This window comes from Erpetoichthys calabaricus, chromosome 1 (genome assembly GCF_900747795.2).
Source record: "Erpetoichthys calabaricus chromosome 1, fErpCal1.3, whole genome shotgun sequence".
Taxonomy (NCBI): domain Eukaryota; kingdom Metazoa; phylum Chordata; class Cladistia; order Polypteriformes; family Polypteridae; genus Erpetoichthys; species Erpetoichthys calabaricus.
This window is the reverse complement of record NC_041394.2, coordinates 267505957-267522263: the sequence shown is the minus strand read 5'-3', so window position 1 is coordinate 267522263 and position 16307 is coordinate 267505957. Positions and strand designations below refer to the sequence as shown.

The 16307-nt window shown below is 38.2% G+C and overlaps 1 protein-coding gene across 1 annotated transcript in view; it reads right to left on the bottom strand.

Annotated features, from left to right (window-relative positions):
- LOC114659400 (paired box protein Pax-4) overlaps positions 1-16307 on the bottom strand; it is a 51536-nt gene that overhangs the window by 13149 nt on the left and 22080 nt on the right. Inside the window, exons 6-8 of the mRNA XM_051929809.1 lie at positions 12617-12716; positions 8829-8911; positions 8640-8715 (exon numbers count right to left, since the gene is read on the bottom strand). Coding sequence (XP_051785769.1) covers positions 8640-8715; positions 8829-8911; positions 12617-12716 — 259 coding nt within the window. The remainder of the gene's footprint in view (positions 1-8639; positions 8716-8828; positions 8912-12616; positions 12717-16307) is intronic.

The following is a 16307-nucleotide window of genomic DNA, read 5'->3' as shown; positions in this document are numbered from 1 at the left end:
AATGTGACAACAGATATTCACATCAACGAACCTTAAAGGGAGACTACATACAACTGACAAAAATCCAAAAAAGAAATACTGCACTTGAGTGAACTTAAATAAATGGGACATTTCAGTTTTTAATTTTTAATACATTTGCAAACTTTTTTCAAAACATGGTTTCACTCAGTCATTATTAGTTATTGAGGGTAGATTAAGAAAAAATGTCAAAATGTATCCATTTAAAATTAAATCTACACCACAATAGTGTGCAGATATTTAGGAGGTCTGAATGCATTATGAATCTACTGCATGGGGAATTTAAGATTATTGAGATAATAAGAAGCTGGGAAATTAAAAAGGTAGAGCCAAGAAAAAGCCTATTCTCAAGGGTTGAAAGTGTTAAATATGCTCCACGGCAGCAAATAAATGCAATGCTGTTAAAAGAAGAGGTTGAAAAGCCAAAGAAAATCTAAATAAATTCTAGCCTTGGTCCAAACAGCAATATAATTGAGATGCAATGAGACAATAGCCATCCTAAAAGCTACACCATCATCTCACTTCATTCCAGTAATATCCCACAATGGCAGCCCATTGGTTTCAGTAATGAGCTGTCATGTTAGCTAGCTAGAAATACTGCTAATGTTCATTTGTACAAGTTTACGTTTACAAAGCCTTCATACCCAAAACTTTTACAGCATACATTACATAAATCCATAACAATAGTTTACTGAATATGTAAAGATCTTTCCTCTACATTATTATCTGTATACGCCCTTTCTATGAACAAGCTATACATATTCGTGGTGACAGCTTATTACAGTATAGGCAGCCTTGCATTTTGGAAAGAGTATTGCTGCACTATTGTTCTTTATATTCTCTGACATTTTATTAACTGTAATACTGCTATTATGTCATTATTGAAATTGCACTATGCTATAGAGTAAGGTGTTCTTAATATTCAGGGTGCATTTACTGTTCTGTTTAAAGTTTTATATTTGTTTCATTATGCACAAAGTGAACAAATCCTTTTACATGTGTAATGAAACTGTCAAGTGACTAAGTGGTCTTGAGAGCCTTGTAGGAGTGCTATACACATTTAAATTAGTAAATAAGGACTGATACACAATCTACTTGAATATTCCTCCTACCATGAAACTGACACATTTCTAAAAAATGATTGAAATGGTTACGCAGATTGTCTATTCATCCATATTGTAACTGACTTATCCAGTTCAGGGTCACAGGAAGCCTGTGCCTTAACCTGCAGTCGATCGAAGGCCTCAGTTAAACACACATTCACACACACTCTTCTTCCTCTTTCGGCTGCTCCCGTTAGGGGTTGCCACAGAGGATCATCTTCTTCCATATCTTTCTGTCCTCTGCATCTTGTTCTGTTACACCCATCACCTGCCTGTCCTCTCTCACCACATCCATAAACCTTCTCTTAGGCCTTCCTCTTTTCTCTTGCCTGGCAGCTCTATCCTTAGCATCCTTCTCCCAATATACCCAGCATCTCTCCTCTGCACATGTCCAAACCAACGCAATCTTGCTTCTCTGACTTTGTCTCCCAACTGTCCAACTTGAGCTGACCCTCTAATGTACTAATTTCCAATCCTATCCAACCTCATCACACCAAGTGCAAATCTCAGCATCTTTAACTCTGCCACCTCCAGCTCTGTCTACTGCTTTCTGGTCAGTGCCACCATCTCCAACCCATATAACATAGCTGGTCTCACTACCGTCCTGTAGACCTTCCCTTTCACTCTTGTTGATATCGTCTGTCACAAATCACTCCTGACACTCTTTTCCACCCATTCCACCCTGCCTACACTCTCTTTTTCACATCTCTTCCACAATCCCCATTACTCTGTACTGTTGATCACAAGTATTTAAACTCATCCACCTTCACCAACTCTACTCCCTGCATCCTCACCATTCCACTGACCTCCCTCTCATTTACACACATGTATTCTGTCTTGTTCCTACTGACATTCATTCCTCTCCTCTCTAGGGCATATCTCCACCTCTCCAGGGTCTCCTCAACCTGTTCCCTACTATCGCTACAGATCACAATGTCATCATCAAACATCATCGCCCACGGGGACTCCTGTCTAATCTCGTCTGTCAACCTGTCCATCACCATTGCAAATAAGAAAGGACTCAGAGCCGATCCCTGATGTAATCCCACCTCCAACTTGAATGCATCCGTCACTCCTACCGCAGACCTCACCACTGTCACACTTCCCTCATACATATCCTGTACAACTCTTATGTACTTCTCTGCCACTCCCGACTTCGTCATACAATACCACAGCACCTCTCGAGGCACCCTGTCATATGCTTTCTCCAGGTCCACAAAGACAAAATGCAACTCCTTTTGGCCTTCTCTAAACTTCTCCATCAACATCCTCAGAGCAAACATTGCATCTGTGGTGCTCTTTCTTGGCATGAAACCATACTGCTGCTCACTAATCATCACCTCACTTAACCTAGCTTCCACTACTCTTTCCCATAACCTCATGCTGTGGCTCATCAATTTTATTCCCCTGTAGTTACTGCAGTCCTGCACATCCCCCTTATTCTTAAATATCAGCACCAGTACACTTCTTCACTCCTCAGGCATCCTCTCACTTTCCAAGATTCCATTAAACAATCTGGTTAAAAACTCCACTGCCATCTCTCCTAAACACCTCCATGCTTCACACACACACACACACACAATTCCATTTTATTCTTGCCAATTAGTTGATTGTTGAAGGAAAACCGAAAAATGCTCAAGCAGCAGCTCCAGATGTAACATTCCTTATATTATTTTCTATAAAGTAATTGAAATAAAATTTTTCATCCTTCACTTAACTCTGTAAATTGACAACCAACTGGTTAGCACACTGCAGCCCAAGGTGTCAGAAAACAAAAGAAATAGCCTTTATGTTTCACTCCTCAATGTCATCCATGCTTCTTTTGGCTTGCCATTAATGTATGTATTTTTCAAGAGAGAGAGAGGAGAGAGGTTCTGAGCATGCGCTGATATGACATGACAAACCACCTGAAGATCCCAGCTTAGGACCTGAGTACAGCCATGCGATGGGTGACACCTCAGCACCACACTAGTTCAGATGCAATGGACCAGTTTGAGGCTTTTTATGGTGGCTGGAGTGCCAGTTCTCCCAGTTTTTCCCTGCAGGTTGAAGGGCCTACATGCAGGGCTGGATGCAGATTAATGTTATACCCAGGATGGAGCAATTGCAGGTTAAAGGGTTAAGGGCCTTGCTTAAGGGCCCAATGGATTAGAGTCACATCTGGCATTTACGGGATTTGAACCAGCAACCTTCTGATTGCCAGTGCAGATCCCTAGCCTCAGAGGCACCGCTCCTCCCAATATTTACAAAGAATTAAAAATATATTAATGTTAAATATCCACGAGAATCTGACTAGATGTCATGCAGTTTAAGGTAACTTCAGTCATGTATTTGGAAATTAACAGGATACCACTCCTCACATCAGGAGTGTTGCATGGGCTACAGAAGTATGTGGGGGGAAACTCTTTAGGTTTTGCATGGTCACTAACCCCATACCCATTTCAATCCCTGGAATGGAGGTGAAGCTACTAGAAGATGTCAGACATAATTTCCAAATCCATGTTCCAGGCCCATTTGCATGTAAGCAATGAGATTACTGGAATTCAGAAATCATTATTGAACCAGCTTCTAAGGAGCATGGAGCTCCCAGCTAGGGAAGTTAAACCCTCAGTAAATACAGTATACAATGCTAAATTTGTTATTATTTTTACCTTTCCTAGTCCATGAACTACTTGGATATTAAATGGGAATTCCCTTTTGCACCCCAACTTTTTAACCTGCTTATTTTGTTTTCATTTATACACCTGATATCTGGTCAGCACTTAAGCTATAATTAACCAATGCTCCTTAAACAAATTGAAGCCTACTTTCTCAACACATTTTATGTTTGAAATTGCATTAATATGTCTGGTATTTCTTTGCTGTCTTCAACTAACATGTTATATTCCAAGCTTTGGAGAAGCTACCTCTTTTCTTCCCATGAGAGTACCAGGAAACATAAAAAATGTTACACACTTGAAGTTTTAGAATAAGATTCTCTCTCCCTCCTCAGAAAGGATGGTGGTCCATACCTGAATCAACTTCTATGGACTACTAGATCCTGAAAGAAAAACCCAGAGAAGGCTATATACCAAGAAAGAGGTCCACTAATTCTGTGTGAATTTCCTCTGGAAAGCTATAAAATCTTACCAATCATATAGAAGGAACCTCGGGATGACATTTTGTCTGTGTTCATTAACCATGACACATGATAGTCCTTGTTCTACAGTTTTTTTTCCACTTCCTTCTCTCTCCCCTCTGATTCATTTGCCATTCTTACTATTGTGTCACTGTTTTGGGAAAGCTGGACATGAGTAAGTGTGAAGGCAACAAGACCCAATTTACTACTGCCATTATTTGGAGGAGTACTTAGCAAAGAGAATCAGCCAGAACAACACAAGAACAGAAGTGGACAAAACAGGTCAGTGGTCAAAAAAAAAATTGGCATCAACTGCAGGAATCAGACATGGACACCGTAATAAAAAATGCAAAATGCAATACATACCAATTGGACAACACTCAAAATCAAAAGGGCAAAACGGGAGCAAGAAGAGCCATAATATACGGAAATGGGCACAAGTACTTCAAATAAATATAAAATGCTAACCTTCAGTCAGATACCTCTTTATGCAAAAGAGACACCAGAATGAAACATGATGACTAAGGAAGTTCTGTTGTGTGGTAAAGGCAGGTCAAGCAGAGGCAGTATAATAGGTATATGTTACAAGTGTGGGGAGCAAGGTTGAGGACATTGTTAGACTTAAGGCACATTAAGTATATGTTCATTCTATATATATTGTACAGACTTTAATGTTGCCTTGTGAAGCAAATTGGGTAATCGAGATCCAAGAACAGGAGCAAAAAAATCAAGAAGCCAAAAACTCAGTACTAACAATAATAATGCAATCTTTGAACATCAACGAATCTTTGAAGGATCTGCTCCTCAGCCTCAATATAGAGGATGAAAGCATTCATGGAAGCAATGGCATAGGAGCCCCGCCTCTTGAGGATCCACCCATGAAACACACAGAATGACAGAACACCTAAAACACAGTACAATACTAAATCCTAAACAAACTTAACAGCAATTTTAGAGGAACATGAAAAATAATAATTTTAAAACAACAAAAAGATCAATAAAGCTGAAAACACACAAAGCCAGGGAATAAACCCTGGCTGAAATACAACCCATCTGCTGTCAGTGCTGTGCAACTAAGACTCTACATAGATTCGTCACAATATCAGTTACATGTGATTGAACTATAGAGACTGAACTTACTATGAGATGAACTATACAGTATGGGAATTTGTTTGGTGGAGTGTTTTGTGGAAAACACTTTCCTATGTCAAGGTCTGAGTATAAAGGTAAAATCCTTATGAAGTCACGTTTTGTTGGCCACTTCCCTTTCACAATAAATGTAGTGGTTCAGGCAGTAAGTTATAGGTGGTATAAATACAACAAAATGAGTTCTGAAGTGGATTTCATTTTGCACAATTGTTAGCCTGCCACTTTGCAATCTAGAATTGGTCATTTATAAATTAAATCCAGATGAAAAAAAAATGTTTAATCTGCTCAGGCTACACTTTTCAGAATCTGCTTCAGCAGCAATTATTAACTTCCTGATGTAGAAAAAGTGATGTCACCAGAAATGAGAATGTTTGACTGTTCATCAAACATCTTGCTCTAGGATTAACAAATGGTTACAAAATTGTATTCAAGATCTCTAGTTGTCCTAATGCTCTGATTCCTAATCATTTTCCACCGCTGCCACAGGTTTTTCAATATTGTTCATTTTTACTTCCAGTCTCTCTGGAGCCTTGCGTCCAATAAATCCTACAGCTCATGTGATGCATAGAAACCAAATACAGCAAGTGCCACTAAACCCTCCCATGATAACTAATGTCTCAGAGGATGTAGCTACTGAGTAAACAGAGAACATGGTGAATACTAGGACACTGGGAAAACGTTACTTAAATTTGAAAATCTGAAACATTTTGTATAGGTGTATTACTCCAGCCAAGACAGAGCAGTGACATGCTCTGTGTTTTAGGGAACTATAACCTCTGATAAAGAATGCTTTTCATCCAATACAAAATTGGCTTGGACAAAAAAATTAAGATAAAACTTGATAGGGTTTCAATAATATGGAAGTACTTGAGGACATGCACATTGCAGTTAACAATACATCACCATGTTTAGTTTTGAAAGCCACCTTGGACGTGGAACACATTAAGCTGTGACCCCACAGATTTTCAGAGGAGTCACATGATTACATCATTCACATTTAAATTAAACTGTAAAGCCTATGGTCTGCTCACTAAGATGTGTACTTTTACTCTAAGCAGTCATCTTAAAAAGCTACAGATCATGTAAGAGTCACCTATTATCATTAGAATCACAGAGCTGACTTCAGCAAAGTTGTCAAATCCCAGCATTCCCCTTGCCAACACACCTAAACTAATCTGGTGTCACAAATACCAATTCAGAAATCTGAGCGTACAAGCTAAACTCTTTCAATAGTGTGTTTGGACATTAGACATTTCTTCAACTCTATTTGAGCATTACCTCATCACAGGAGAAATATGGATGCTTAAACAAGTGATGAATGCCATCTTCATATATGGCAGAAGCGAAGAAGAATATGTAAAGATTTGTGTGATGTTACATTAATGAAGTAAGTGTCCAACAAGACTCAACCTTGGACAGAGAGCCCCACACCTGAAATGACGTAGTTTGAACAGAACCTCACCAAATGCAGCTGATATCACCATTATAAAGATGTGGAGGCATGCAAAGATGAAGAAGAAATTGAAAAGCTGCTAGACATGGTAAACGATTTGTGAGGTGTATCTAACCTGTTTTCTGTTGCTTGTTCCATGCAGCAGCTATTAAAAACTGAAGGGAGTACATCAGAGATGACCAGCACAATGAGACATTCATGAAGAATCTTACCTTATTATGATTTGTGTACTGTCAAAATGGCAAGAAGGTATGAAGCTTCTAAAGACCCATAAACTAGGCCGTGCCTTCCCTATCCTGCTTAGTACTGGCCTCACTCTAGGCAGCCTGACCCCAAACTCCACAGACAGGCTTCAGGCTATCTAGGCCAAAAAAGGGGTGCTAGCTTCAAATATTTTAAAAAATTCTCTTTAAAATAATCCCAAAATATGAAAAATTATACATATACACCCCGGGTGGCACAATGGTGCAGTGGTAGCGCTGCTGCCTCACAGTAAGGAGACCTGGGTCCCCCCTGAGTGGAGTGTGCATGTTCTCCCCGTGTCTGCGTGGGTTTCCTCCGGGTGCTGCGGTTTCCTCCCACAGTCCAAAGACAAGCAGGTTAGGTGCATTGGTGATCCTAAATTGTCCCTAACTGTGTGCGTGTGTGTCTTGTGGTGGGCTGGCACCCTGCCCAGGGATCTGTTCCTACCTTGTGCCCTGTGTTGGCTGTGTTGGCTGGGATTGACTCCAGCAGACCCCCATGACCCTGTGTTAGGATATAGCGGGTTGGATAATGGATGGATCAGTCAGTCAGTCAGTCATGGATGGATGGATAATGACTGACTGACATATACACCCCATGAGGGAAATGAACCATAAAAAACTTCTGACTTGAAAGATGGTGATCGATAAAGGATCCATATATTTCAATTAAAAAAAGAACAAAAAATGGCACTAAAGTAAAAATGCAAAAGTGAAACGTGTTTGAGTAACAAAGCAACCCACAGTAAGAAATGTTAATCTGCATTCCAGTAAGTAAAATGCAAGAACAGAAGCAAAAAATCCAAGAAGCCTGGAAATCATTACTAACAATAATAATGCACTCTTTGAATATCAAGGAACCAATGAAGGAAATGATTGCGGGCCTTCAACCGAGACATTGGGGGCCCAGCTTTTAGGATCTACTCACAAAACCCATAGAATGTTGGATCAGAAAAAGAAACTGTACAATACTAAATAATAAACAAATGTAACAAGAATTGCATGGAGACTTTAAAAGTCATAACTCAAAAATAACAAAAACAAAAAATACACATGAGCAAGGAATAAACCAAGGCTGAAACATAACACACCAACTTTCAGTGTCATGTACAGTAATTGTGACTCCATGTACAGTAGATTCATCACAATCTCAGTTACATGCTGTTCTGCTGCAACAAACCTTTGGGCATCATAAACCTTTATAGTAACTTAAACAACTGTGAGAAGAACCATAAAATAAGGTAACTTATTTGGTGGTGAGTGTTTTCACCCATATGTTTCCATGGAAGCTATGCTGACTGAAAGGTATATGCTGAAAGGTTTAAGAAATTATGTCAACAAGGAATAATATGGCCTAACTGGGCTTACTGAATATTAATAAAAATTGTACGAGGATGTCAGTGTGTATGTACCATAACATTATGCTGAATTTTAATAGAAAAGAACAAATACATTAAAATGTATTTAATAATAATAATAATTTAAAGTCAGTGATTTTCAACATACACTAAAATAAAGGATTTAAACACACAATAAGTAAAAGTGGCAGTACATACCTTCGCTTCTGTAATAGGTTTCTATCTTTAGCCTTTCCTCACGTCTCCATTTTGCTCTTCTGTTTGAAAACCAGACCTTAGAAATGTGACCAATCAAACAATGATTTGAGCTTGTACTGCCTTCTCTTTAAATGCTTAAGAAAATGTTTTATGAGTGGACTATTTTGTAAAGAAAGCTGGTCACTTTACCCGTATTGTGGCCTCCGGTAGACTGATCTTTGTAGCCAGGTGCTCTCGCGTCACAATGTCGGGATAGTGAGCCTTTTGGAATTCTGTAAGTGCCATAAAGAAAAAGAAAAACTTCAAAATATTTTTGAAGAACAAATACTGTATTCAGTTTCAAGAGGATATAAAAGCAAAATAAAACATAAAATGTGTATATTCATAAACTACTTAGAGTACAAAATATATTTATAGGGAAAAAAGTTTTGAATTTAGAAATGATTAGCAAATTTCCTCTAATAAAATATAAGTTTAGTGTGTGCAATGTGGCATGATTGTATGATGATCAATAAACAAAATAACAAATGTGTGTTCGGCATATATAGTACCACCTCACAGAAACCTGAATTTATGAATATATATATAGATATATTCAGTAAGAAATGTTCAGGTAAAATCAACTTCATGAAGACAAAGAAAAACTAACTCAGAATGAAATATTTTATAGGGCCCACGTTAGACAATGGAAAGGGGCACATATTCTATGTGAATACAAAAACTAACACTTATGCTGAATCTAGGGGTATTGTAAAGCTTTATTATGTAAAGTTGCGCTCCATGCATAATAGATGCTCGTTATATTAATTCATTCAAATTATCAAACCCATGAAGTAGGATATGTCCTACTCTGACAGACTTAGAGATTTCAATATGTTTAGTCTAAAGCAGATGAGACTGTGCTGGGACCTAATCCAGGTATTAAAATCTTCAAAAGCATTGATACAGTAGAGTCAACAACAACGCCTCAAATTAAGGGTGAATGACTGGAAATGCAGAGGGAGAGCAGAGTTGTGGGACTCTGGCACAAACTACCGAGACATGTAGCTGAAGCAGAAACCTTAATAACCTTCAAGAAGAATCTGGATGAGATATTGGGACAGCTTAGCTATTAGCTAAACAAATGATCCCAATGGACTGGATGGTCAACTCTCGTCTGTCAAATTTCTTATGTTCTGAATTATGCTATTATACTGAACAAGAACATCATCAGAACAGAACTTTAAACTACTGCATTTAGAAATGTTTCAAACATATTTAGGAAATATTTAAATTGCATAAGTTATTAATTAAATGAAGTTATGTATTTTAATACTTTCTTGTTTATCATGGAGCTGGAGTGTAACAACGTGTTGCGTGTTGCTGGAACGTGCAAGCAAGAAATATAATTTACTTGTAATTATACTGCCACATTACTATGTAAGAATTTAACATAATTACAGTATATATCAGATTTTAAGAATATTGCAATTCTTTGTCCTTTTCTGAAATTTGTAACAAAGCAAACTAACCTATAAAATACTTCTGGCAAACACGGTTATCTGTCTATAATTGATTATTTGTAGTAAATCAATATTATTTAAATAACACAAGATTTGGTAATAGAATCTCTTTGTTTATATAGATTAACATTGAACACTGTATTTTAGAAAGTGAATTAGAAGGTGTGCCCCGAGGACCCCTAGACTTCTGTCTGGAGCTACCATGTTCCTCGTGTACTTACAAAGGTTTCCTGCCATGGATAAGGATAGGCTGTTGCTCATACTGAACTGACTCCATGTAAGCATGATGGATAGATGGTCTGACATTATAATGGCACCCCACCCTGACTTGTTTATCTTCTGTTTTTTGCTAGGATTGGTTTCAGGTTCTTGCTATCCTGACTACAGAACAGTCTTTGCATATTAAAAAACTGAAATATAAAAACTCTTTGAAACACATACTGTACTTTCCAAGGCATTACTTTAGTCATATATCTGTGGATATGCATAAGCCTTCTCACATTTTCTGTTGCATACAAAACTTGATGCGTTTCCATGATTTTCTCGGACTGTTAACTGCACTTATCAGTCATTTCATTTGACTTCATACAAGTTAAATATATCCTTTACCAGACTCTAGACTTTATATTACTCATTTGGAGTTCAGCCCAGATCCTCTGCTTGCTGCCTACTCTAAGAGTTTTATTAAATGAAAAGCTATGGTTTGCCCACTTTTGTCTCCTGCTCATACAAATGTGATTTTCTTCAATCACTCTGGCTTTAGATGCCCTAGGCACATCCATACACAGCAGTGCTAGGGCATGGGAAACATTTCAAGAGACATGGTTGAAGATTTTTAAATTTAATGAGTTTATGTACACACCTATAAAATTAGTCAGGTTGCTCGGGAAGAAATGTGGAGCATCATAACTAGAAGTTACATTTACTATATCCTGCTTAAATGAGCTATGTGTTCATACCTCTTGACAATGATGTTATTTTGACAAAGTGTGTCAACTGAATTTGTTTTGGAGGATGAAATCTATCACACATGTTATCAACAGATGCGTATTTTTGGAGCTGCCTGCATATGCACTAGCAGTGTTAGACTAAGGGAAAGTACTCTAAAGATGGGATCTCCAACACAGCCAATCAGCACTTTCATTGCTACAAAGTGAACAAACTCTAATGACAGAAAGAGAGAGGTTGGGAGCATTTGCTGATTTTATAGAACGTTGCCGCACCCACCACATCCAAATTAAGCTGTGCAGCAGGTGTCACCTCAGCACCACACTGAACAGTGTGAGGTTTTTTACAGTGGCTGGAGTGCCAATCCTGCCAACATCCCCCAAGTTTTCCGTGCAAGTTGGTGGACCTGCAGCAAAGAAAAAACGAATGAGCTCCTCCAAGAGAATCACCATGTGACAGGGACTTGGGCAGTCGTCCAGGCAGTAGCACTTTGCTCTTTATGCTTTACCATAACAGATTTCTACCAGAAAAGATCTTTAGTCTTTTAGAATATTACGATCAAGAGGAGGATATTGTAGTTGTGTATATTTGACAAGCAGCATCTAGTATATATATTTTTCATATATTTATTGAATTGAAAAATTAATTTGCTTTTTAAATTGGCAAGACCCTTGTAAATAGCACCTTTGCATGGGGAGCACACAACCTTAAGAAACTTTGCAAATACGGAGCAACAGTTATGTTATTTATGAATGTTTTTTTACAGAGTACCACAAGATTAAGTGACTTGATGGACTATAATAAGTCAGTGGAGTATTGAATCGGCAGCCATCTGCTACAATGTCCAATGCCATAGCCATCTGTAAACACTTCCTGTTAGACCGAACTTATAATAAATGGGCCAATATACAGCATACATCCCATTTTAATATTGCAACTCATATGAAATGCTAAACAATTAACAAAACTGATATACTTTATCTCTGTGTACGACATCACTGGGAATTCCTTTCTGAATGTGCTTATGTGCATGTAAATCTAAAATATTAAATATCACCTGCAGCTTCGTATGCTTACTGTAGTTCACTCCACTGCTTTCCCACCATTAATTTGCCACAACCTGACAGCTCTTCATGTCTTTGGCATGAGCATGGCCCTAGCAGGTGATGGTTCAGTTGGATGAGGCTTGTCTTTTTTCTCATTTTACATGGACTTCTATTTTTCAGTTTACATAAAAAGTCTATTGGGTATAGTGTTGGGGATGGCACAATGATTAGGGTTGCTGCCTCACAGCTTCAGAAACTCTGGGCTGAGAGTGTGTGCATGGCAGTGTCTTGTGGTAGACTGCTGATTCATCCAAGGTTGCTTTTTGCATTGCTCCATGTGGTGCCAACACAGGCTTCAGCCACTTTGAACACTGCAGCTAAGAAGGTTTATAAATGGATGGATGGATGAGTAGATAAGTGTCTTTGTCTTTGATGTCACTTGAGAGAATATTCACACTTACAAAAAGCAAGATGCAGGTACCTTGTTCTAAAGTTTCAGCTTGTTCTTGACTGAACACTGTCCTGTTTCGACTCTGGTTGCTTGTAATCTTCGCTGGACCGCAGTTCTTTTTAACATCTGGCTGAAACAGAGTCAACAAGGCTGTCACTCACTCATTGCTGTTCAGTGTAGAGAACACGACAAAGCAACAGATTAAGGTTAAGCAGGCAGGGTGATAAAGGCAAAATTGTGAATCAGAGAGTGGGAAACACGCCTTGTGTGGACATTGGTCTTTTCAGTTAGTGAATCGATACACTGATGTATCCACAAAGGACAACAAGGAGCATAGATTATGATCAATGTAAAAATTGTAATCTGTTATGGACCTCCTGATGGTACGTATGGTAATCTAATTTCCTTTTGTAAACATCACCATTTTGAACACAGATGTATGGGCACTAACATATTCTTAGTTGCATGAGACATGACCCGTGATGCCATCACCCTGCATCCATAAAAGTGACCAGAACACCTTTCCTGGTTTCCTAGTTTATGAATTATTTCTTAAATTAAGAAAACAAATCAATTAAATGTTGAGTTTAATCAGTCATTTCATTTGACTTCATACCAGTTAAATATATCCTGCTCTGCCCTTGTTCTTTGTGGCTGCATAACTGGCTGCTGTTTTATTTGTAGACTTAACCAAGTCATATTTTTTAAATGTAAAGGGCATGTATTCTTAAAATTGCAATCTAAGGAGGGAGTTGGAGGGAAGTTATATAGCATGTTACTCATTAATGTAGTACTTTGCACCATCAGACAATGTCACTAGTTATGCTAAATTGGGGTGGTGTAGTGTTTAGTACAACTTCAAGTGTCTACTTTTGGGTTAAATCCGTTGCTTGGTCGCTGTCTGTGAGTCTACACATTTCTCCCTACATCTGTGCAAATTTTTCTAGTACTTCAGATTTCCTGTCACCTTCACAAACAGACATGCTAAGTTAACTGCCAATTCCAAACTGGCCTTGTATTGTAAATTCTGAAATGGACTGGCAGCCACCCAGCATGGTTTCATGCCATGATTCTGACTTGAATTAAGAGGGCTTGAGAAAGCGTGGTTGTATTATTACTGTATAATCTTTGGACGAGGCAAGACTTTTTCCTGTGACAAGACATGATGTTTTGAAGACAGACAGAGAGACACTTTCACATCCCACAAGATGGTCAAGTCATGTCATACTTACAACCTTTGGAAGCAAGTCCCATGAGACGGTGACTTTTGCAAGTCACACCCTACATACAACCATTTTCAAACAAGACCATGCTCATCTAACCTCTCAGTTTTTGGAATGCTTTTAGCAGACAATTTCTGTGCTCTCAGCTCTTAAACAAGACTAGACTTTGTGCCAAGAGATTTAACCATGCCTGGGACTGGAAAAAGACAAAGTAGAACGTTGTAAACAATTCAAAAACATTGGCGCGATACACATGCAGAGCAGGATAGAGATAATGGAAGTAGGAAAATTCAAAAGTCTCAAAAAAAATGATAGTAAAGATCACATTAGCGTAAACAGAAAATATTACTCGGTGAAATAACGGAACAGTGAAAAGAGATCGAATAATATTTGAGGATATCTGGGGGAGAAGAGAGACAAGGCAGTGAGACAAAAGGACAGCTGCTGTACAGGCTTTTAAATGTTTGAAGCGCAGCATGAGACGCAGATCACGCGGCATGGCAGCAGCAGCAAGCCAGCAGCTGATGGAGCAAAGAGGAGGTAAAAAAAACCCTGTATTTGTTTCCCAGTGTATCACCTTTAAAAGAGGGGTTTCAGAGGAGCGACCACATCTCCTTGGGGTGCATTCAGCCCCCCTCTTCATAACGGCGCATAGCACAGGCGGCGGAGGGAGGGGTTGGCGAGCGGGTTGGCGAGCAAAGCGAAGCCCCCTAGTTTTCCTAAATGATCGTTTAAATAACTGGGAAGAAAAATCACATGATTGTCTCTTCTAGAGTTGAAACAAAACAAACAGATAAAAAAAAAAAAATAAGGACTGGGAGGTGGATGTGGTCAGGAAATATAGAGTCTGTACTGGGAAACCAAACTATCAATTGCCAGAGCTCAAATTGTTAATGAAAAAAATCAAAGTGTAAAACAGCGATCAAAAAAAAAGTACATTCTAACAAAATAAAGGCTTTTTTAAAGTATCATAATCTTGGATAATTTTGGAACATCGTAAATGGCAGCACCCAAAAAAATGGAAAATAATTATAGTTTTCAAAAACATTTTTTGAAACAAAATAAATGTTGCCAAAATATTCTTCAGGGTTAAATAAACCCTGAATACACAAACTGTTTAATTTCTTAACCAATAACCCATAAACAAATTAAGAAAAACTCCCATATTAATATGATCATCATCTCTTTCCAGTGGTTGTATTTATGTGTAATTTCTCCATCTCATTTGTGTGGAGGTTCCACTAACTCTGGAGTGATCAAATTGGGCCTGGGGGAGCCACAGTGGCTACAGGTTTTTGTCCCAGCCAAGTTGCTTAATTAGAAAACAATCCTTGTCAATAATAACAGATCTTATTTGATTTCATGGCTTGTTGGTGTTTTTAATCAGCCCTGTCAGGTCATTCTTGTATCGCAGATTTGTTTCCTCTCTAAGGATATAATCCAAATGATTTGAAGCCTAAAACAGATGAAAAAAATACTAAGAACTAAAATTACTCTACAGTTTCCTTCTAAGTATTTTATTAACCCAAACAGTGCACACACAGGTGTAAATAGGAACAAGCTAGATGGAGAACTGCTGATTCCTTTGTCATTTGCATCTTATTGCTAATAAGGAGCAATTAAAACAGGGAACGATGCCATTTAAGACTAAATAAATAAGCAATTAAGCATGGGGAATCTTAACAAGCAAGACAACTAAAATGAAGCAGGAAAATGTTGCTTGTGTGATAAGTGCTTCATCAGCAATAATTGACTTCTCTTTAAGAAATTTGGTTGGTACAACAACCTGCAGCCATTGCTGCCCTCCAGGACCGATGTTGCTCACCACTAATTTAAAGGGTCTGGGCATTAAATAGCAAATCAACTAAATTAAGTTAATTACAGCAAAATCTAGTCACTAATTAAGAAACGGCTACAATAAAAACCTGTAGCCACTGTGGCCCTTCAGGATCAGAGTTGGGCATTCCTGACTAAGATCAATGCAATCAAACAGGCCTGGGAGCTCTCAAGCGTTGCATTACTTATACTCAGACTGTACACATTTGTTTGAGTTTTCTTCTAGCATCCCATTTAATTTAAAAATAAAAGGGTGTGTAGTTACATTAATATTCAGATTTAAATTGCCCCACTGTGAGCCTGTTGCTGTGTCTGAATGCCTTGTATTCAATTGGTGCCTTGCCACCATACTATTCTAAAATTAAATTAAATCAAATTTAATTTATCACACTCAGTTTATACACACAGTGCAAAATGTAGTGAAATGCTTAGTTTACAGAAGCCCAAGAAAAATTTGAATATTCTAATAAACAACAAAGCCCCAGACATACATAGGACCTTCTGTCTTGGATAACAGGCCTGTAGGTGGCAATAAGATGAGGTCAGACCTGCCCAGTGATGCCCCAGGTTTACATTTAAAGGTAGACTCCTAATCATCTGAAATGAGCAAGTATATGCAGATTTCAAATCTGAATAAGTAAGAAAGAGTACTAAACATGCAT